The sequence below is a fragment of the Colletotrichum higginsianum genome, chromosome 9 (genome assembly GCF_001672515.1).
Source record: "Colletotrichum higginsianum IMI 349063 chromosome 9, whole genome shotgun sequence".
Classification (NCBI taxonomy): Eukaryota; Fungi; Ascomycota; class Sordariomycetes; order Glomerellales; family Glomerellaceae; genus Colletotrichum; species Colletotrichum higginsianum.
Window position 1 is genome coordinate 1280041 of NC_030961.1, and position 22730 is coordinate 1302770.

The 22730-nt window shown below is 53.4% G+C and overlaps 9 protein-coding genes across 9 annotated transcripts; 4 read left to right on the plus strand and 5 right to left on the minus strand.

The window, feature by feature from the left end:
* Positions 1–100: 100 nt before the first annotated feature.
* Positions 101–3463, minus strand: CH63R_12634 (Vacuolar sorting protein 39 domain 1; the record flags this gene model as incomplete). Its single annotated transcript, XM_018307608.1, has 4 exons — positions 101–686; positions 736–844; positions 895–3321; positions 3382–3463. 4 exons carry the CDS (start codon positions 3461–3463, stop codon positions 101–103), a joined length of 3204 nt encoding a protein of 1067 aa, XP_018152025.1.
* Positions 3464–4249: 786 nt separating this feature from the next.
* Positions 4250–6989, minus strand: CH63R_12635 (SPX domain-containing protein; the record flags this gene model as incomplete). Its single annotated transcript, XM_018307609.1, has 5 exons — positions 4250–4395; positions 4445–5222; positions 5277–5621; positions 5672–6842; positions 6907–6989. The coding sequence occupies 5 exons, from the start codon at positions 6987–6989 to the stop codon at positions 4250–4252; spliced, it is 2523 nt and encodes an 840-aa protein (XP_018152026.1).
* A 1000-nt stretch (positions 6990–7989) lies between these two features.
* CH63R_12636 (MFS multidrug transporter) lies at positions 7990–9920 on the minus strand (the record flags this gene model as incomplete). The annotated part of the gene is made up of 4 exons (XM_018307610.1): positions 7990–8238; positions 8350–8892; positions 9096–9555; positions 9646–9920. 4 exons carry the CDS (start codon positions 9918–9920, stop codon positions 7990–7992), a joined length of 1527 nt encoding a protein of 508 aa, XP_018152027.1.
* Positions 9921–10026: 106 nt separating this feature from the next.
* CH63R_12637 (uncharacterized protein) lies at positions 10027–10448 on the plus strand (the record flags this gene model as incomplete). The annotated part of the gene is made up of 2 exons (XM_018307611.1): positions 10027–10094; positions 10145–10448. 2 exons carry the CDS (start codon positions 10027–10029, stop codon positions 10446–10448), a joined length of 372 nt encoding a protein of 123 aa, XP_018152028.1.
* A 214-nt stretch (positions 10449–10662) lies between these two features.
* On the plus strand, positions 10663–12575 carry CH63R_12638 (MFS transporter; the record flags this gene model as incomplete). Its single annotated transcript, XM_018307612.1, has 4 exons — positions 10663–10867; positions 10948–11013; positions 11082–11410; positions 11469–12575. 4 exons carry the CDS (start codon positions 10663–10665, stop codon positions 12573–12575), a joined length of 1707 nt encoding a protein of 568 aa, XP_018152029.1.
* Positions 12576–13760: 1185 nt separating this feature from the next.
* Positions 13761–14039, minus strand: CH63R_12639 (uncharacterized protein; the record flags this gene model as incomplete). The annotated part of the gene is made up of 1 exon (XM_018307613.1): positions 13761–14039. One exon carries the CDS (start codon positions 14037–14039, stop codon positions 13761–13763), a length of 279 nt encoding a protein of 92 aa, XP_018152030.1.
* Positions 14040–14410: 371 nt separating this feature from the next.
* CH63R_12640 (uncharacterized protein) lies at positions 14411–15199 on the minus strand (the record flags this gene model as incomplete). The annotated part of the gene is made up of 1 exon (XM_018307614.1): positions 14411–15199. The coding sequence occupies one exon, from the start codon at positions 15197–15199 to the stop codon at positions 14411–14413; it is 789 nt and encodes a 262-aa protein (XP_018152031.1).
* Positions 15200–17730: 2531 nt separating this feature from the next.
* CH63R_12641 (Kinetochore protein spc-25) lies at positions 17731–18575 on the plus strand (the record flags this gene model as incomplete). Its single annotated transcript, XM_018307615.1, has 2 exons — positions 17731–17959; positions 18028–18575. The coding sequence occupies 2 exons, from the start codon at positions 17731–17733 to the stop codon at positions 18573–18575; spliced, it is 777 nt and encodes a 258-aa protein (XP_018152032.1).
* Positions 18576–19894: 1319 nt separating this feature from the next.
* CH63R_12642 (BZIP transcription factor) lies at positions 19895–21876 on the plus strand (the record flags this gene model as incomplete). Its single annotated transcript, XM_018307616.1, has 2 exons — positions 19895–20174; positions 20432–21876. 2 exons carry the CDS (start codon positions 19895–19897, stop codon positions 21874–21876), a joined length of 1725 nt encoding a protein of 574 aa, XP_018152033.1.
* Between the last annotated feature and the right edge of the window lie 854 nt (positions 21877–22730).

The window sequence follows — 22730 nt, forward strand, 5'->3', positions numbered from 1 at the left end:
TGCTGTACCATGTCGCTGCTCCATACCCAGGCTATGCAATTACCAATATGTACCAAGAATTCGACACCCCACCCCGAAATAAGAACACCGCCACCCTTGTTCACGAAAACCTCCGAGCCCAGCTCCCCGCTCGCGAGCTGTGAGGTCTCTGCGACGATGCCTTGTTGAGACAAGCGTAGTGGACGACATTGTTATCTGGCAGGACCGACACCACGCTACCGCCCAGCCTCTTGTGACACACGCCGCAGAGGCGCTCCTCCGTAATCACCACCCTTCTGTTGCGACCACCCTGCCCGCCAGGGATGCTATCGCCAAGGAGCAACAGCGCTTGTGTCGACACCAACTCCGTGTCTCGCAGCCGGGCCACGATGCGCGATTCGTTCACTACGCTGTTAGCAGACCGAATCCTGCCACGGAAGTACGACTCCAGATCGCGGACCGGGAGATCGTCGGGAATCAGAGACAGCGTCGAAGCTGCCGGTAGACGTGATCCGTGTCTCGAAAGTAGCTCGAGGGCCGGGTCGTGCGCCGGTTTGTGGGGCGGTGGAGGTGTAAGGTACAACGAGAGAAGCGTGTGGTAGATAGACGGAGATGCGTCTTCGGCGTCGCCTGCCGACGAGGGTCGTCGTGACCGATCCGGGGATGAAGGTCTGGAATCCTTCGACTTGTGCACCTGATTGCAGTACCTACACAGGTTAGCGCTCACGTGCAACTTCTCGAGAAAATCAAACCCACTCTTCTGCTTTCGCATAATTCTTCATCTTGAACACGTATATCTCTAGAGCTTGTTTGTGCGAGCCCATGCTACTCAGCACAATGGCCTGAGCCTCGTAAAAGGCGGGATCTGCCCAAGGTCAGCTCTAGATGATGATCATGAGGACGGGAATACCATACCATCCCGCGGAATAAGGCTAAATGCCTTGATAAGGCTGTACTGGCTGCTGGTCTTGAGGAACTGCACGAAGCGGTCCATCGCCGCGTCCCAATCGTCATTTCGCTTCTTGTCTTTCAACTGCTTGATGAATAGCTCGACCAGACGATTGTGAAAGTCTGGTGTTGATTCGTCGAGCTCGGTGATGATGTGCTCCAGATATTGAACTTCGAGACTTGGATCAATTCCTCCCAGGAAGCGCGCAACCCGAGCTCGAGGCAATGTCTCGGCGTTCTCGGAATCGGCAATGAATACCTCCATAGCCAATTTCGAGTCTGCTCTGAGAACCCATTCCGAGTACTGCAAAATGAGATCGATCTCGGACGGTGGTAGCGTCTGCAGATAGGTTACAGTCCGTTGAGGCCCGTGTAGACCTGGCGCGGCTTCGTCGGGTTCCTCGGCGGTCCCGAAGCGCTTGAGGAGCTCCAGTGCCTGGGAATGAAGCTTCTTGCCACTGAAAAAGTCTACCAACTCATTGTATCGGCTGTGAGCGAGCAGCGCTTCGTTCACAACGTCCGGGTCGCAGAAGTTCGGAAGTCGGAAAAGGGGGCCGGCCAGGGAAGGGCTGGTCATCATGTAGCTTCGGAATAAAGCTGTGTCGACAATTCTCGATGTCCTTCGAATTTCCCCCTCGAGCTGGCTGCTTGATTCTTCGACGTGCGGCCCCGACATGAAACTTTTCATTGCCTCCTCGGTAGACCCGTTAGTATCAGATCGCTTCAGCTTGCCGGTACTCGGGTCAATGACCCGTTGCAAGCGCGTCCTTGTTCCAACGAGATAGCCAGCCAAAGATCTGACGGCGTCCCGAAGGTCATCCCCTTCCAAGGGCTGGTTGTCCCCGGGCCTGTTTCGGCTGCTGCCTGTTTCCTCGACATCTATCGTGTCCTTCTTGGACATGATCGAGGCAGCGTCCGACTGTACAGGCTTTCGGTGTCCCATGAACAGCTTGGCAAAGCCAACGCCCCCTTTCGCAGGTGATGTAGGGGTTGCAGTTGTGTCTTCCTTGACGGACTTCTCTCCGTTTGCCTTCTCATGATGTTCTTCCTCGCCCTCTTTTTCGTCACTGCCGGATTCTTCTGGCTGTACGACATGCGCCCAACCGGACATCTCTCCAGCAATGGAAGGCGGGAAAAGCTTCAATACTCGCTCGGGCGGTGCATGAACGTCGTCTTCGTTGAAGAGGTCCATGGAGTCGTAAAACCTCTTTTGCCTGAAAAGAGTCTCGGCCTTCAACATCTTGACCTCTCGGAGAGTCTCTTTCTTGTTCTGCAGCAGAGCGTCCTCCAACATGTTCAGAATGCTAACGGCCTCGTCGAATTTGCCCTTCTCCACCAGTTCGTCGATTTGCGCGTCGTAGTCAGTAGCGCCCATCTTCCACACGCATCGGTCGCTAGAGATGTGAAACCCTTTGCCCGCATGAGCAAGACTGAGGTTGGGGGGCGGGAAGTGAAGTTGCGCCGCGCCAGGGAGCGGGATAGTCTGCAGCAGGTGCAGAGTGTCTGGATTTCTTACTTCCAGAGAGCCTTTGGACGGAGGTTGCAATGCTAGGATGTAAGGGTACGAGTACCCGATCTGTTCCGGAGCCGATTGCCATGGAATCTGTCGTTTTTCGACAGGCTTACCTTCATCGGTGATGAACATGGAGTTGATATCCTTGGCGAGTAGCAGCTCTCCTTCTGCCAACTTTGCAGCAAGCGGCTTGGGCATGTAACCTCCGAGACCCATATAGCCCATGCCTGCACTGCTGACAGCTCCAAACCGACTGGCTTGCCCGCCCGATGCTGCAGGACCGGGGCTGTTGATATCTTCGACGTCGTGGGTAACCACGTCAACCATGACGTATCCGGAGTTCATTCCGCAGACGACCTTTGTCGCACTGGCCCAGGTCACGGTTCGTATCGATTCCGGCAGGGTAACCTCACCCACGTCAGTGCCCAACTCGCTCTCGTGCCAACTCCACAGTAGCAGGCGGCGACGAACTGCCACCGCCAAACGACTGATAATCTCTGGTATTCCTGTGGCTGCATCCTTGACGATGTTTGATGTTACGGCGAAGCAAGTTGCGTTCTTTGTTCGTGATAGAGTTTCGAGGGGTTCATAGGTTCCGAGATCGTGCAGCGAGACGTAATAGTTCGACAGCGAGACAAGTGTGTTGGCTTCTTTGATGACTGCAAGCTGATCGATTGCTCTGTTCGAAAACTTCTCGATTTCGCGAAGCAGATCTGTGGGTTTCTTGGGCTGTTGGGTCGGCTTAGGGTCGTCGGTCGCCTTCGGTGGGCTCGTCGCGGTCAGTTGAGAGCCATTGGCCTTGGTCGGTGACGAAGACGGGAGCTCATTCACTCGATAGATACGAAGGACACCATTGTTAAGGCCGACGAACACACGATCGCCTGGGGCAACCCGTTAGCTGAGGCTGTCTATGTGGATGTTGGCGGTTTGGGGAAGCGCACCATGCGCGAGGATTGTCTCAATCTTGGACTTTACCCCCGGCTTTAGCTCTATGATCGGCCGGGCTGTAAATGCGGAAAGCATGGCGGCTGCCAGCCCGCGAGGCGAATACGTGATCCGTTCAGCAAGCCCTCATAAGAAGGGAGGTTCGAATGTAGTGTGCCCGGGTCGTTACAGTACAGATAGACAAGATGCGATCATGACAGCGCGTGTTGTTGAGCTTCGAGCGTCGGTTCGGGCATGGCTGGGCGAAGATGCGCCCCCCAGGCGGTACGTCAGGACGAACTCCCCACAAGGGAGCCGATGACCTCTTTTCTTTCCCAATGAGGACTAGCGCCTTCTGGCTTTCTACACTACCTACCACTTGGAGCAGCCGGACTCCACCTCCTTCGACGACTGCTAGAAACAGAAGCTGATTGGCTGGTGGAACACCAGGAACTGAGGTACAGCACTTGCTTAGGTAGGTACGTTTATCCGTACTTCTGCATGCATTGCGACAGCTTTACTTTCAACTTCAAGACTCATCACGATGGCTCCGCCTGGCTGAGCAATCCCACTTAGGCGTTGATATCATGTCGCCAAAGCAAAGAGCACATCAACTATTGAGTAAACATTGTACCATTCTATCGGTTACTCCTATCTACATACTGCAAAGACAAACCACGACGAAAAAAATCCGAAAACCAGCAAATGGCCCATTGTTTATGTGAACAGTTCCCGTCTACGTTCGAAACCCCAAAAACGATGTCTCCATGATCTCGCGCTCTTTCCATGAATGCAATCAAGACAACAAACCAATACAAGAAGCAGTGCGCAAATAACGAATCCTGAGCTCAAATCGTCTGTGACAGGTTTCTTGAAGGCATTTTTTTAGTCTAGCCCAGCTACCCTCATCAAGCCGTAACCCATGGTGACCACAACAACCAGGGTGATGATACTGCTGGGCACACCTCGACTGATGAAGTGCTTCACTCTGAGATACCTCTGGCCCGTTGGGTCCTCCTTCATGATGGCAGCTATAAAGATGTCAGAAAAAAAACCACATCAGATCGAGAGACAACTTACTCATGTTGGGGAAACCGCTGGTGGGCAGACCCATAGCAGCACTGCACATCAGGACTCCGCCCATGACCAATAGGTTGGGATGAGGTTCGTCCATGCTGATACCTACGTCAAATACCAACGGAAGGATGATGAGAGCCGCGACAGTGTGGCTGATGAAAGTGGCGATGACGAGGATGAGTGCCGAGAAGACAACGAGAACAACGTAAAGGCTCATCCCCTCGACCTCCTTGGTAACGATGCCAGCAACGGTATGCAGGAGACCAGATGACTTGACAGCTTTGCCCAATGACAAACCTCCAGCAGCAAGGATGATGATGGTCCATGGGAAGTTGTTGAAGTCTTCTTTGGTCAAGATACCGATACCGAAGAAGAGTACTATGGGAATGATAGCGATGACACCCATGTCGCCAAATATGGACTCCATCTGATGGCTTGCGCACCACAGTCCAATCGTAACGAGCGTGACAATGGAAACAAACCACTGAATGCCGGTGAACTTCTCCTTGACAGGACGGATCGGGGAGATGGTAGTCCCCTTGCTCGGTTGGAAGGTGATCAACAGCAAAACCCAAATGAGAAGCAGCGAGACAATGCCAACGGGAATGACAATAAAGAACCACTGAATCCAGGTGGGCGCCGGCTTCATGATGCCGATGGCGACAACGTTCTGGGGCGAAGCAATGGGCGACAGCATGCCGCCAATGTTAGAGGCAAGCGCGATGCCCATGATGACGGCCTTGGACATGTTGGACTCAGAAGGTAGCGTTCGCAGCATTGGCTAGAGTCAGTGTTAACATATGGTGCGGCCGGGTCTCATCAGACGGATACTGACCTCGATAATGGAGAAGCAAAGTACTGGTGCGGCGACGTTGCTGATCAGCATACTGGCAAAGGCAGCGACAAGCATGTTGGCAATGAGGACGGTGCGTGGAGTGGTGCCTGCTTTGCTAAGCACGAAGGTCGCAAGACGCTTGTCGATCTTGCACTTTGACAGGGCAGCCGCAAGCGTGAAGCCGCCCAGCAGAAGCATAATGACAGGCGTCCACATGGCCGAGAAGATGTAGGCCGTGGTGGCCTTTGCGTCAAGTCTCCTGTGAGGCTTGTCATCGGACCGGACAACAGTCAAGACAACACATAGGAAGGGTATCATAAGTGACGTGACGAACAACGGGATGGCCTATGTGTGGGTTAGCAATATGTATCTTCGGTCTGCCTATGAAAACTGACCTCGGTAGCCCACAGGATGCTGACAAACACCAGCAAAGCTAGGCAGTTCTGTTGCTCGGGTTTCTCCATGATGGGCAGGAAAATGAGCAGGAAGAAGACGACAACAGAGATCAGAAGGGTAAGCAGCGGTGTGCTAGCGACCCATGTTGGCACGACGAAACGGCCAACGGGGGTCACGACCTCCTTGGTTACTGGGGCAAGCTCATCGTCACCCTGAAGTCGCCTCAAACCGGTCGCGCCATCTCTACCCAGAAGCGTTCTTCCCAGGCTGGCAGCCTCCGCGCGGCGCTCCATTCCGATCATGTCTCGCCAGACAGTGTTGCGTTCCCAGACGACATGCTCCCGGAGGTGAGACCTGAGATCGCGTTTGGCAAGTCCCTCGTCACCATTCGTGACAATCTCGGCATACGCCTTTTCCATCTTGGAGATGTTCTCTTCGATGGTCTTGATGTTCTCCACCTTGAAGGGGTACGCAGAGTCAATGTTGGCGCTCATGTACTTGACTCGCAGTTCCTTGTCCAAGATCTTGTCGAACTTCTTCAAAACCTTCCTGAAGCCGGTCCTGTTCAGCTGTACATATGACTTGAGCTCGCAGAGCGAGACATAGAGGCTAATGATCCGCTTCTTCAACATGATACCCGAGGAGTACAGAAATGTCTGATCGGGCATATCGTCCTGCGCGGTGCTGTACCGCCGCAACGACCTTCCCAGCGTTAACTCGGTCGACGCCGTCATGTCTGTTGTCGACTGCCCGAGGTTCGGGACCGTCTTGCGTCTACCACCGCCAAGACTGGATCGACTTTTCGTCAGTCCTGTTGTTTCGTCGTCGTCGTCGTCATCGTCGCTGTCTTCAATGTTGCCATCGACCGAGACAGAGGTCCGTCTGCCGTTGGGCACCGACAACCCGGGACGGGACGCGCTGCCAAAAGACCGTCTCGGCTCCCCATCATTTTCGTCGTCCTCGGAGGAATGGTTGCCGACGTCTCCAAGCAACTGGTTGACCTCGTCGAGAAGCTCGCCCTCCTTGGAAACGTAAAAAGAGCAGATCTTCTCCAACTCGACGCCAAGCGCACGGCTGAAAACTTCTTCGGGGTCTTCGTTTCGGATAAGGGGTCTCGATTCGGCGTCTCCTGACGATGTTTGGTGGACGGTCTTCTCGAGCTGGTATATCCTACAGAGGAACATTAGTTATCTAGATGCTCGCAGCACCGTCAGGAAACGCGACTGCAGCTCACAGCTTCTTGAGATTGCTGTAGGCAATGTAATGACTGCTCCAGTCCGGAACAGCATTAAACTGTATGCTGTGGGAGAACTTCATGTCGTCTTGCTCTTCGAGCCACCGTCTCTTCCAAAGTCTTTTCTGTTGGAGTTGGGCCTCTCTATATTCGGCTGACTTCCGAGCAGTGATGTGATTGTAGTCCGCAAGCTCGTAGCTCTCGGTCTGAGCAACAGTGGAGTTGCTGTTGGTGGTGGAGCCCCCTCCCCGTTCCCCTAAGCCTGTCGACGGCCGATCGAGGTCAATTAGGACTTGTGGGCTTGCAGCGCTTGCTTGGTGGGTAGAGGAGGGATTGCGGAGTCCTGCTGGGGGCGGTATGGTGGCGGAGGGCCGCGGGCGACGGCTTGTCGGCGAATATCGCGATGCGATTTAAAAGGCTTAAATGGTCTCGAGGCTACCTCGATAGCATCCCGCAGGTTCTTGGTGGCTGCAGCACGTGGGGAAAGCGTTGGTCAACCTGTTTCCCAGCTTGTTGAACGAGCCGCGTGACGAAGTAATCGGTTTCATTTGGGATTAGCGTTATCCAGTACCACGGGCGCCACGTCCAATGCGATTAGTGTTGATGCCATTGGCCGTTCACCGCTCGGATGGAGCAGACAGAATCCTCCTTGACAGCAAAACTGCTTAGGTAAGGCAGAGACTGACGTGACCTGATCTGATAGACAGATAACCTCGCATACAGTACTACTCTATCCATTTAGTTACATAACGATGGATCAATCCTACTAATCAACTTTATCTCGTCTGTGATTCATTTCCACTGGGTCATAGACGTGCTCATGTCCCATTTTCATTCATGGTCTAATCCTAATGCAAGTACACTTTCTACAAGTACGTCAAATGTACCTTCTTTGGTCTCTATTTCTTCAGTCTCTATTTCTTCAGTCTCTATTTCTTCAGTCAAATAGAAATTCAAGCTTTCGCTTTAGCCTTGAAATATTTATGGTATGCATGTGTAGGAGTGGCCTCTATGTTCTTCAAAACTTGCAAAATTATAAGAATCGCGGCACGGTTATAGGCTATTGAACATCAGGAAGATGGCTCACGATAGATCGCGAAGTCTCTCCCGGAACTTTTCGCAGTTATACTGCAACCAAAGCACAAGCGGCACTGTCATAAGCGCTGCTGCGGTGACGAGCCATTTCGCGCTGCTGTTGCTGGTGGCTGACTCGAAAGCATGCTCCATGAGCGGGAATAGCGCGCCGGAAGGGTATCTGAGAAGAGCAAGCGAAGCACTCGATGACACAGCGTGTTGCGGCGATAGATCGGTAATGTACACGGCAGATGCCATCTGTAGCAACACTCATGTCAGCCTATGGCATCTTTCCCCGTTGTCCAGTTCCCGGTTCCTGATGCTTACGTCCCAACAACGCACGCAAACGGGACAGTGATAGCGACTTACTGTTATGGCAAACAATCCACTTCCGATCAAGAAATTACCGACCAACGGCAACAGATAGGATACCTCGGGCCGAGCCGCCGCATTGTAGATGATCAGGCCGATCACGACAAGGATGGCCGCTCCGCTGAGCAACGGGAGGCGATGCTCAGGCAGCCTTTCTCCGTTCCGCGCCAGTCTCTTCGCAATGACGTCGGTGAGGAAACCAAAGATGATTAGGCCAGCGAACATGCCTGCACCCATTCCCGCGAAGGCCAACCCCGCCTGGGTCGTGGTGAAGGAGTAGACCGCCTTGTATGTCATCGGAACGTCGATATACAGCCATACCTGGAGGCCATAGAAGAACGACGTTACCGCAATAGCCGGCAGAATGCTTGGTTCAAACACTAGGGAGAACGGGCGGATCGCAGCCTTGTAGAGCAAACTGCTCAAGGGCTGCTTCAAAGCCACGGTCTTCTCATCACTGATCTCGCCATTGACATCACCAACGCCACTCCACACGGCATGTTTTCGCCGAAGAACGGGAAGATATGTCTCGCACATGAACTGGTGGGTCAGAAAGGTACTGATCGAACCCTGCGTCCTTCTTGTCAGCATGTGGCTCGTTCGGTTTGAAAGTTCGCCTGGGACGAACTACACCGGACTGAAGGGTGGGCATGCCACAAGGTATGCTTTTGCGGCATGTCAGGGCCACCAGCATGATTCGGTGCAAGACAATCAACACCAGCAGGGAAAACAAGGTTGCTCACCATGAGGACTAGGAATCCAAAGCAGCTTCTCCATCCCCAGGCCTGAGCAATAACGCCCCCAAGAGCCGATCCTATCGAAGGGCTGCAGACGCTTCCAAACGCCATCACCGACATGGCACGGGCGCGCTTTTCCTTGGTCATGATATCCGTTGCTGTCCCGATGCCCTGGGTAATCGGGCTCGCCCCAGCGCATCCAGCCACGAAGCGGAAGATGATCAGCCACTCGGCCGACGGCGCGACCATGCAGGCCAGGTTACATAGAAGCAGGAGCACGTTGCAAGCCTGATAAACCGGTTTCTTGCCGAAAGTCTCGCTCAGCGGAGCGAGCAGCAACGGCCCGGCGGAGAAACCGAGAACGTAGGCCGAGACGGTCAGATTTGCCAGCGTGAGGTTATCCTCGATGTTGAAGTCTCCAACCACCTGATCCAAGGCGGGTGTGTAGACTGCAGATGCCAGCGGTCTGGGAGCAAAGCAAACATCTGTTAGCCTCGAGTCGGGTGGCAACGGCGTGGATCCAAAAGCATGAAAAACACGTGGGAGTAGCACTTACGTGACGCAGGTTATGAAGGTTACCACAAGCACATGTGTCCACTTCTTCCTCGACGACCACAGGATCGGATCGAAGGGCTCGCGCCCATCCAATTGAGATTTCTTCGACGTGGGGCAGATATTGGCATTTGCTTCCACATCGTCGCTCTCCGGCTCCAGGAAACAAGTTACTTCTTCCAGGTGTTTGTCGTCCGATGGGCACCACCCGGAACTCTGGCCGGCTTCTTTTTCCAGACACTGCGGACTGTACCCATCATTGCGCTCGTTTTCGGGCATTTTTTGAACCTTGATAGTTCGGACGGTACGTTTGTCGGGCAGTTTTCCTAAAGTTTGCTGATCTTCGACTGTGAACAATCGTTGATGGGTGGGTAGGACGCGGTATATGTACGCCCAGGTTCCGCTAAAGATTGTATGCAAAGAATTCAACGGGTTGACGAATTACCGGTACAGGTATGAGCATTTCATGTCCGTAGGCGGCTTCGTTGTTCTCATTCGCCAAGTCAAGCCAAGGGGAAATGGAAGCCAGCAGGCCAAAGATACCCTCATCGTCTCGCCTTTCTAAGAGAGAATCAGAATCAATGGGAGTCCCGGCCTCGAGCAGCGTATCAGGTTCGACCCTCAACGTGGCGCGTAAACTTTAACCTCGAGCTTGAAAAGTGGTCTTCTCTTGCCGGTGTAACTGGTGAACAATGCATTTTTGACTTCACATGCCAAACGTCAACGTGTACAGTAGACTATGTCCCGAGCAGACATGGTAGAGGCAGGGAGGGCACGGCAGTTGAATGCCGTATAGTCTTCCAGTAATATATATGACACAATTTCCACTGCCAAGTATGTCTCATGCAAGCTTCACCGCCAAACAAGTTTGGTGACACCTTTAGCAAGACGTCGCGAAAATCACAAGCAAATGCGGACGACAGCCGACCCCTCTTCTTTCTCATACGCTTAGCCGCGAGTTACACATCAGATATATTGCTGTTTAGGCTTTGGCCCTGTATCTCTTCGGCTGTCGCCGAAGATGGAGGATCCAAGAATGACGCCGGACCCTTCTGAGCCAGTGAGAAACGCTGAAAAGCATTGCACGACCAGTTTCGGTGGCGAGGACGTGGCTGTTACACCGAGTCAGGGCGAAAATATGCGTCCCAAGCACTTTGACGGGACAACTAGACTAATTGCAGAGGGCGAAGTCATTCTCATTCCTACTCCAAGTGAAGATCCAAGAGGTATGTGGGAACTTCGCCTGTCGAGACCTGAGAGGGATGACAAGCTGTCTCTCGACATGCGCGTATGTTTTGGCTCACAGATATCGTAGACCCTCTCAACCTCCCAATATGGCACAAGCAACTCATTGTGGGTATTATCGTTCTATGTAAGTCTTGTGATGCCTAAATATCCGAAGCTATATCAAAGACGTAGGCTTACGTAGAAACTATGTAGACGCGATATCAGGTCTATGTCTCCTGACCGCGCTGTCCGCTCTGATCGTCTACATGATGCCCGACTACCAGCGTGAGGGAATCACACCCGATCAGATTTCAAATCTCTTTACGGTTCCCAATCTTCTTCTCGGCATCGGTAACCTTGTATCGATGCCGATCGCCTTGGCCGTCGGTCGACGCCCTGTTATGTTAGCGTCCACCGTGCTTCTCTTCATGTCGGCCGTTCTCTGTGCCACGAACCGCAACTACTACTGGCACCTGGGAGGCCGAATGGTCGCTGCATTCGCTGCGGCCCAGTGCCAGGCCTTGGCTCTACTCGTTATACAGGTAAAGGCGTCCGTACATGCTATCTGTGACGAAGGATTTCTGACTCGTTATACTATAGGATATTTACTTCCTCCACCAACGCGCCCGCGCCTTTCAAATCTATTCATCTGCTGAGGTCCTCATCAACTCTAGTCTTGTCATCGCATCTTCGTACATGTCCGACGCGCTTGGGTGGAGGTCTTGGTACTGGATGTTCGCCGGTCTTTCAGGCGCGGCTATGATTCTGACCTTCCTCTTTGTCCCCGAGACAGGTTACGACCGACCAATCGAGGCGTTCATGGGAACTCACCCCAGTGACATAGGCAACCTTCTACCGGCTCATCTAAATTGCGTTCTGACGTCCGTCGATATCAGAGGACAGTCTCCTGGTCCGGAGTACACAAAGATAGGCGAGGGGCTGACGGCCGATTCGGGTCGCTACAAAGAACGAACCTTCGGGTCCAATTTGCAGATATTTGTGCACAAACCGTCATGGTCACGATGCTGGCTCTGCCTGAAGCAGATCGGACAAGTCTTCCTCTTTCCCCACGTCCTGTGGGTGGCTATCAACAACGGCCTTTTCCAGGGCATCGACGTCTCCATCCAAATGACATACGCAGAAGTTCTGGTAAAGCCGCCATACAACTGGGCCAACACATCCGTCTCCCTCATCCAACTCGGTCAGGTTTTTGTCGCCATCCTATGTGTGCCGCTCATCGGCTGGCTGAGCGACTACATCATCCGCTGCTCCGCCCGGCGCAATCACGGCGTCCACGAGCCTGAGCAGCGGCTCGTCGCTTGGGTTATCCCAATGACAACAGCGCTGATCTTAACGGTTTTGTACGGATACGTTCTCGAGAACCCAGAGAAGTTTCACTGGATGGCTATCGTCTGCATCGTTGACGGGTATCTGATCGTGCTATTGGGTGCCAACACGGTTGGGATGACCTACCTGATCGACAGCCACCCCAGCTTCGCGGGCGCCATTCTCGTTGCACTCCCTGTCACAAGGGGACTCGTTGGATTTGGGATCAGCAAGCACACTACGCAGTACATTGCCAATATCGGGTCCGTCATGACCTTCGGCATATATGCAGCTGTGAGTGCAACATTCTGCTTGCTGGGTATCGCCTTGTACTTCACTGGGAAAATGGTTCGAAGAGTGTGTGCTCAGATGACACGGTAAGAAACAGCGGTCATTGATCAGGGAGTTGAAAAGAGAACTTGTGCAACCTTTGGGATCCGTCGTAAGCGAAAAGCACATCTAAGTAAGTTTACTGTCGTCATCTTTCATGGGCTCAGTTGGATCGCATTTTGTGGAACATGGTACCGAGACATCCAGAGCAAGAGCTACTTCAATAAGGTGCTTTGGACACCAAGTTTCACTGCTACTTTCACAGTGGCTTTTTGAGAAACCAATCACTACACCAGCCAATGCACGACAGGTCGCTGGTTGCTGTAACCAAACCAAAGGCCCATAATTGCGATCGAAAGCCGAACGAACTTGTAGCTCATTGCCCATGGGACCGCCTAGAAACAGTACGTAAGAGGTCTGGAAGGACAACAAGCATATTGCCAACACGGCCAGCCAGGGCCTCGTGATTGGTGTGAGACTTCAACTTTGCCTTAACAGGTCAAAACTCCCCAGAAGGACTCGTATCTATCTGAAAACGCCAACTTTATCTAGGACCTAGACTCGGCTTCTACTTGGGCTGGTTGGGTGGGTTTGCAATATGGTTGCCGCCTCCCAATACCAGCCGCAAAGACTGTCCTGTCCACATTTAGACCGCTTCAATCCACTATGGTAGCCAAACTATCTACAAGAGTTCGTGCTGAACCCAAATGTTTTTGATCAATCTACTTTCAAAGCGTCAAGCGACAACGCTACCAGCGTGCGCTGGACAAGCAAGAATAGATTGTCACCGTCTCTCTGCCCATGGGTTTCGGACGATACCTGCTGCTCTTTCTTTACGAGTAGCTCTTCTTCTGACGGCTTTGTGAATCGCTTATATAGACCAGACGAGCCTTTTCAACAATGCCTAAGGAGGGGGAAACATAAGAGTGGTAGTTTAAGGACGTGGTCTTCGAAATAGCGACGGTCAAATCCACCACTCAGCCCGAAGTACTTCATGAGATTGTATCTGGCCAAGAATCCGGGGTAACACATGAATAATCTTCCAAAAAGTTGCACCAAGGCGTCCTGGTGCACTTCGAATTCCTCCACGACGAGAACAACACGATACCATATCGGATCACGGAGGAAGACGGACAGCCCATAAACACGTATCCGTTCCTCCAGTCACTCACCGAGGCGGCGATATTCCTGTTTAGCAGGCACTACAAATAACACGAGCCCTTTCCAGTGTGCACACTAACGTCCTTGGGGTCTATCGTTGAGTTGTACAATCGTGCCAAGATCCATTGGGATCTGGGCTGTGGAGAGCAGCATGGGTACAAATCTCTCCCTGTCCTCGACGGCGAGATTTGGAACGACGTGGTCGAGTTGCTCAAACAGGAATAGGGGCAGCCGGGAGTTTTTGGTGCTAAGCATGACGCCGGAGATGTCCAGGCTGCTGTAGGAAGTGATGAGGACACATGTATCCAACTGAGAGTCGAAGGGCATGGATGACTCATTGCCTTGGGAGTCCATGGGTACTACCTTTGCGAGAACAACTACAGATCAGAGGTGGACTGGGGAATGATTTCACGGGCAGACTTGACCGTTATCTGGATTTGGCGAGTCAGCCGCCTAACTTTGAGGATCAACACGGAAAGGGGGCGATGTTCTGGGATACTTCCTAGCCGGGTGGACTTCCTTTACAGAGGGTTTTAAGTCCCAATAGCTGATCTGTGCCATACGCCTTCTAACAGAAAGCCTAGAAGTGTTTTTTTATACATATAGCATTATGTAGTAGGCAGCTCATTTGGTAGTCGACTGAATTTTATCTACCAGTACCTAATTCTCTCGTCTAATGCCAGTGATCCTTCGTCCTTGATAGTTGTGTCTCTCTTGCTAGGTATTCAAGCGGCCGGGCCCAGAGGAGTAGCAGGTGTAGGCGAGGCCGGAGTAGTAGGCGTGGCCGGAGCAGTAGACGAAGCAGGAGCAGTAGAAGAGGCCAGAGGAACGGGAACGGAGGAAGAGATGATGGTCCTACTGTCAACGTCGACCATAACGATCAATTTGAGGCCGGCAGGGCCCATAGCCCACTCCAGCATCCCAGCAAGACCCTCCTCTGCGAGGGCGTCCAGACGGGTCTCTCTGACCACGTCTGAGACGACGGGCAGGCTACTGATGCCGCCACCGCCGGTGCCGAAGACAGGTACGTTGACATAGATGTGGCTGCCTCCAAACATCCAAGTCTGCTGGCTGGGGATGATAGCCGGGGGCATTATGGCAGGGTTTGGGCTGTACGAGTGAAGATGGTTGGTGCCGCCTGAGTAGGTCAGAGCCAGCGGGTACTCGGGATTCATGGGCACCTGCGTCTGCTGGGGGATGACCGCGTGATAGCCGACGTTGAAGTTGACGAACTGAGGCGGCTGGTAGATGGGAAGCGTGACCATGAAGTTGGAGGGGCTGGTTCCCGGGATAGACACGACCCGGCCATGCTGCGTCCAGTAAAGGGTGACCTGCGCCTCGGCGATGGGATCGGCGCGGCCAAGACGAACCATGGAGTCGCGAACAAGCTTGAGGATGTCGGCCTTCGTTCCGGTCGGGGACAGGCGTAGATGGAAGCTTCGGACCCACGGTGGTAGGCCATTGGGAGAGTTGGAATGGAAATGAGTCTCGAGAACGATGGTAGGGTTGGCCATTGTTGCACTTTGTCTATTATCTGCATAAAATGGTCAGTGTTTGCATCTTCCACATCTAATTTTCAAAATCGAGGGCAAAATGCGGTATGATGACTTACATTGATGTGCTCTTTGTTTGCTGGGTGGTGGTGACAATATTCAACTGTCACAGTTTGAGATATGTGACTCCTTGAAAGTGAAAACAGAAAAATCTCATGAAAAGAGAAGAAGGGGCACTTCAATCCATATGTCTATGATAAATGCGGATAAAGGTGCCCGAGTGTGAATCATCTCTTTGCCACGGGGCTGCTGAGTCGCCCTGGGTCACAGTTAGTCTTCCTCATCATTGTTTGAGCAGCTTTGAGTGCCTTTGGCTGTTGCCCTGAACGATAGTGCTAGTCTGTGTACTCGTTTGTAGAGGCTGTAGCTTTGGCGAGATGCTTTGCGGTTCCTCCTTGAGATGTTGTATGCAGTTTGGAGGACAATATCAAAGGCTGAGGGCGCAATGTGGCAGTGAAGAGAGACACAGCTTGCTTGTGGAGGGAAACCTTTGCGATTTAAGATATCCATAGATGAAACTATGGCTCTGAGTGGATAAAAGCCAGAAAATTACCTCTATGGAAAGAGTACGGACCTTTATCCGTGTGTCGATGACAATAATCTGTGTCAACATGCAAGAGTTTCGAAGTCAGCGCCAACTCAGAGCAGTAACCCTAGCCATCCGACCTACCATGGACGCAGCGGCAACAGGAGATACACTGGGATCCGAGGAATGTACTTGCGTCCACGACCCGAAGCCCATCAATCCCTTGCACACGGAGTTTGGAGTCCAATAGAGCATTCAAAGCCCCATTTCCGCCCATAGAATAAGTGCGAGTTAGATGATGCCCAAAAGTATAAGCCTCAGTCCAGCTCTCGTCGATCTCTGGACCAGAGCATGCCCCATTAGGCAGAATGTTCAGAAGCGGGCTCGCGTGGGATGATGAGCCTCGAGGGCAGGTAACCGGTCGGGATGGAGTTTATTGGAGCTATGACTGGCGAGTCGAGGGAGTTTGAAGACTCTAGTCTCGATAGCGGGCCATAGTGGTGGAAACACCGGCTGCAACACCAGTGACGCTGATGGCCCTATCCATGTTGGTATGTAACCAGCCGTTGGAATGACGACCGGGCGTTCCTGCTGGCAGATAGTTGTTCTTCTCTGTTGTCTCGAAGACTTAGACTTAGCGTATATTGCTGGCACTGCGTGCATGTGAGCTTTGCCTCCCTACGTCTGATGAGCTGACGCTTACGCCCATGCGGTATCATTGATCAGCTCGATGAACATTCTTAGCTGCTGTCAGTCGGCAAGAAGGTATTGGCCTCTGCCATTGGCCTCTGCCACTGGCTACGCTGGTATCTTTCTCCTTAAGGATGAGAACCGAGTGGTCAACTTTTGCGACATGTACGGAGACTGATCTGTCGCCTAAACTGTTGCCGATGACGATGTAGTCGTACTCATTGGCAGCAGCTTGTGCCAGTGTGCTGCTGATAATGTTCGAAATCAGAAAAAAGAATAGAAAAATCAGTTTACAGATCCTTCCCATGACTCCTACCGGCTGAACTTGGAAACTCATCTTACCCGTGCCGTAGAAGGATTTTGATATCCTAGTTGGGAATGCCTGTCAGATTCCATAAAGCGCCCCCTTTTCTTTCTTTAAACCAGATGATTCTTTCAGGTAATTGCGGCCAAGTGCCTCCGGCGTAGCACATCTTCACGCGAAATAAAAAAGGGGAGGTTTGGTTGACGAAGTTGCTGTACCAGTCGATCCTTGGTGGTATACTTGTTCCACTAAGACTGACTGGTCTTCAAGTATACTTCCAAACAAAGTATAGAGAAAAAAAAACCCCCGCGAACCACTCGTGGCAGTTGGCAGGAAGAACGATCTTAAGGCTGAACAAAGGTGGCTGCTGTTTACCATCGCCGCTTTCGCAACCGGAAGATGAGTTTGAACACAGCGCATTCGTTGTGACTTCACCAGATACGTGTGCGTCTTATGCTGCGAGAGGATTTACCGAATATATTTCCGTTCATAAGGAACGACTACAGAGACAGAAGTAGCGTTGAAAACAAGCCCGCGTTTTTGAGATATGAGATGGCCAGATGATTGTGGCCAAAGGAGACGAACAAGATGGGCGCATTACTGGAACGCGTACACGACTTCTGGTTGTGTCACGTGGGAACTCATGGAGAATTCCCAGGGTGCTCAAATCTTAGTCAGCGCATTCTCAAAGCTTGCAGCACTAGCCCTTCCTTCCTTTCCGGATTATCTACCAGCCCATGCCCGCAGCGCACCTGTCAACACCTGCCCAGTGTCGCAAGGCCTGCAGGCTGCCGTACCCTGCTCTCCTTTCCGTAGCCTACCTGGAGATTGTTGACATAGCAACGCGTAGCATAAACACCGAATTTCCCATCTTAACCATTACATCCCACTATCACCGGTCTCGTTGCCCCTCACTTGCGGATTGTGAGCCGTTTGCATTCAACCATATCTCCCCATCGAAAATCGCCCGCCATGTCTTCCGCATTCCGAGAATCGTCGCTGTCAGCCAGCCTCAACCGCCAGTCATTGGCGGCGACTCCGTCGGTCGCAGAGACGCTGCCAAATGCGAACTTTGGCTTCGAAGAGCTCCGCGATCGTATGACCAAATTCACTTCGAAATTCGACACGTTTATCGAGCAAGGCAGAAAGCGCGTGCTGGAGGAGAGAAATCAATTCCGCATGAACGTGGCAGAACTTCAAGGTGTGTTAGGCGCAACTGACGGAAATATGAAATGACAGATCCGGGGGCCTAACGCCGACGTACTGCAGAGGACCAACGCATGAAGAAGAAGGATATTGAGATTCTCCAACTCAAGACCAGCACACACCAACAGACGGTCGCCAAAGAAAAGGCAGAAACCCGCGAAATGCAAGCAGCCATCGCACAACTATCAGAAGAACGCGACAAGCACATTGCGACACGAGACGCCCTCAAGAAGCAGATAGAGGAGACACAGCGAGAGATTGACGCCAGGCTGGCGGCACAGCGGGCACACACGAAGCAGCTCGAAGCGCAGTCGCGGTTCAACGTACCCGAGCTCGAGTTCTGGCAGCAGAATCTGGGACTGCGCATTGAAGGCGCAGGGCAGGACGACCGGCTCAAGTTTGTCTATACGTACGTCGACGACCAGGACTGGGAGAGAGAGGCGTGGTTCGAGCTTAATACGTCGAGCCGGGACTACGACATTCGGCACTGCCGACCCAAGCTGGAGCGCGAGCGGGTGGAGCGGGTGCTGGACCAGCTTAACGAGACGAGAGAGCTGGCGGTGCTGCTCAAGGGTATGCGAGAGCTGTTCGTCGAGGCGATGAAGAATTAGACTTGGGAGTGTCTCTGGTTGGAGAGTTTTATTGGCTCCGTGCCATGACGATGTTGACGATACCGATGCTAGCTAGCCTTTTCTTCTTTTTCTTCAATGGATACCCAGATTTGCGCGGATTGCTGGCCCAAGGAGGCTGGAGCAAGGGTGGCTCGAAAGGAGCCAGATGTGTCTCTTGACATCGCCTCCCACGAGTCTAGAACAACTGTCACGACCTTGGTTCTCGAAGCGTCTTTGTTCAGTCGTGACCGACATGTGAAAACCTGTGGCTTAAAAGGTACTTAGTAGAAGCCACCAGTGGCGCTGTATGTATGCAATGCTGCTGAGTCCAATGTTCGGAACAAGCCAGACCATCCGAAAGTGTGCAATGCAGTGTGCAGCTGGCCTGGACCACGTTGGAATCGCCGAGTACAGCCTCAGAGTCTCGTCGTCTTTGGACGATGCAAACTTTGTTTCCAAGTCCCGCCTACAAACCATATTTTTTTAAAGTTTTCCCCGTCTCCTCATTCCCTTCAACCACGGGCGCAACTTTGGGGTTCGTTGTCGGAATTCCAGACAAAACGAAACCTCGCCGAATCTCCTTGCTGCATCCGGTCATTCTCTGCGTATTTTTTTTAGGGGCTGCGCAACGTACATCCAATCCAGAGACTCGCTGGCCCCCCTTGTTCGTAGCAAGATGCCCAAGGCTAGCACACATCCTGCACACTCCACCGAGCCGAGCCCACTCATGACTCGGGATCTTGGCCTTCCGAGGCCGTCGACCAGTCTCTGAATGATTCATTATCCCGTCCCATTCGCCTGTTCCCGTCCTTCCAAGCCAACCCGATCCCCGAAAAAATTCACACCAATCCCCCCCCCATCGTACCACGCGCAATTTGCTGTTTGTTTCTTTCGGGTCTCTGCCCACTGCTCCGCTAACCTGCGCTGCACCGCTGCACCCTGGTTCCAGCAGAACAGGAAACAAGAAGCAAACATTCTACGGGACTCTAAGCAGGAATTTTTTGAGGGGAAACAACCCAAATCCCTCAACCCCTCCAAAAGGAGAAGTAAGGGGGCCGCAAAAAATAAGAGAGAAACGCGGCAAGTCGCTCAACCATCACCTTTGCCCGTTCGGTTCCCGGTTGATCCACATTACGGACCTGGGTCAGATAGTGGCAGGCCTATGCCTCTCGGCCGCTCCCGCTCCATCACGGGCAGCACCCGGCTATCTGACCGTCCGGTGCTCGACCTGACCTGGACTAGGTGAACTCGGAGGTGACGCCGATCCCGACCTATCGTCCGCTGTTTCCCCACCCCCTTGGCCGCCCTTCCAACTTCTCATGGCCTCCAATGCCGTCGATCATCCCAGTCCCGCCGGCTCCGTCGCTTCGTCGATGACCCCCGGCCTAAATCACAACAAAAAGCGTAGTGCCCCCCATCAGCAACTCAGCCCGCCAGGCTCCGGCAATACCGACTCCCACACTCCGGCCGGCGCCGGCGCCGGCGCCTCGCCTACTTCTCAGCCACCCGATGACACGAACAAGAAACGTCGCGCCGGTCCCGGCTCCAGGGGCGTTGCCAACCTGACTCCCGAGCAGCTAGCCAAGAAGCGCGCAAACGGTGAGCATAGCCAAACTGCCCCTTGCCTGCTCGAGCCTCACCTAGCACGTCTCACTGCATCATGTCTCCTCTGCTACGCGCTTCTACTGTAATTTACGAGTACCCGACATCACCCACATATCCCTCTCGTCAAAGGGGGTTGACCGTTTCCGCACGCTGCCCACTTTACCTTCGTACATCTCCACAGCCCTGACTGCTTCCTTGCACCCGATGACGACATACCGCGGCTAATCAACGTGACAATGCCTCGTGATCAGACAGGGAAGCCCAGCGAGCCATCCGGGAGCGCACCAAGAATCAGATCGAGGCTCTTGAGCGCCGCATCCAAGAATTGACCTCGCAGCAGCCCTACCAGGACCTGCAAGCCGTCCAGAGGGCCAAAGAGGCCGTCGAGGCTGAGAATGCCGACTTGAAACGCCGCCTGGCGACCTTCATCGCCTCCATTCAACCGCTGATTTCTTCTTCTCCGCCAGCTCATCGTGAGTCGTCACGCCTCGCCAGCCCGTCAGCTCGACACCCTCCTAACCGATCTACAGCCCCAGTAGAATCTCATCCAGTCTTCCCTTCCCCTAGCGGAAGCTACTCGCAGGTCCACCAGCCCAACGGCGGTGGCGGCGTCTGCGCCAACAACGTATCCACACCCAACAGCGCCGCCTCGCCAGCCTCCATCGATCCCACTGCCGGCTGGCAGGCGACGCCGGGAAGCGTTGTCCCGGACCTGTCCTCGCCCAACCACATGTTCGCCGCGAGCAAGATGCTGAATCAGCAGCGGCAAGATCTTCGTCACGGGCTCGACCTCGGTCCGGAGAAGCTGGGCCTGGACTTCCTCCTCGACCAAAATGCTCACATTGGCAAGATCCAGAGCGGTGTCAACGGCGCCCAGGATTCCCCCAATTATCACCATGTCCCCATGAAGCATGACTGGACAGGCGTTGGCTCCGTTCAACATAGTCGAAGCCCGTCCCTGAGCGGACCAACCGTCCACACCCCACGGTCACAGGTGGACTATCCGTCGTCTGCACCTCCTGAGCCGAGGGCCTTGGCAAGCTACTCGGCAGAAGTCAAAAACTGCGGGCCGACCTGCCCCCTCGACAGCCTTCTCCTCGACTTCCTCCACGAGCGCCGCCAACGCGCGGCCGACGGTCTCTCGACGCAAGAGATCATCGGTCCGCGGTACCCCTCGGTCCTCTCGCTGCTCAACCCCGCCAACAACAAGTACTCGCACCCGCTGTCCAAGGTCTTTACTGATATCCTTGCCACCTTCCCAGACCTCTCGGCTCTGCCCCAGCGCGTCGCCGTCCTGTACATCATGTTTCTCATCATGCGCTGGCAGATCTCTCCGACCCAGGCCAACTACGACCGCCTCCCTGAGTGGGCCCGCCCCCGGCCCTCCCAGCTATTCACCGAGCACCCGGCCTGGGTAGACCACGTGCCCTTCCCGGCCATGCGCGAGAAGCTCTGCCGGGACTACAACCCGCGCGACTACCTGTTTGACAACTTCTTTGTGCCGTTCACGACGACCCTGAGCCTGAACTGGCCCTATGAGGAGACGGATACTCTGCTGCAGGTGCCGGATTCGGACGAGGTGCTGATCAACCCGGTATTCGAGCGACATCTTCGGAGGCTGGAAAACTGGACGCTCGGCCAGGCCTTTAATCAAACATTCCCAAAGCTCGCGGGCACGTACAACTTGAAGGTGTAACCTGACTCTGAAGGAGAGGAAAACACTCAAAGGGAAGCGGTGGGTTCTGGTTAAATCAGAAGGCGTTTGGCTTTTGTTGAAAACGGAACGGACCACATCTTACCTTTCTTTATCATATAGAGGGGCTGATGAGCGATGTGCAATCGGTTGTCGGCGTTGGAGGTTTTGGTTGAGTTGAGCGATTGGGTGGAGGAGGGCCCAGGTACCACTATCATACTGTATGGCGTTTGCTGGTCCTTTTGAGTAACCAATATCAGGTGTTCAGGCCCCAGACCCGTCGGTAATGGAAATGACGGTGCGGGAGAGAGGCCCGGAACCTCTGTCGGCGTAGGTTTTACTAGACGCACGAAAGCGGCTACATATGTGTAATCTTTTGTTGTGTGTGTGTAGGCGTGGCTGTTTCTCTCTTTAGGAAAGGGATTGTCCCATTGCTTTACTTCAATGCCTATAAATGCTGTTAAAATACCATGTTGACAATTGGGGATGGGTGTTGACTCGAGTCTGGTTCTCATACTGGGCTTCGCCCCCGAACTTGGTCAGATATGAACGGCAGAGGAACTAACGGAAGACGAACTGGCCGATAGTAGATGAGACGAGAGCATAGATGTACAACCAAGCCGAGGGCCATGTCCCCCAATAGCTGTCAGAGAAACATAGAAGGACGCGGGACGACGGACGGGCAGCTCAAGTCGACCGCGAATAGCGGTTTCCGTCACTTGCGAAGACCGAGAAATCAATAGCAAACTCTACAAACGAGCAGGTCTCAAAAGGCTGGGTGGAATCAGCTGCACAAGATCTCCAGAGTCCGGCAACTCCGCCCTCCTCCCGACCTCTTGATTGTTTGGGGATCACCA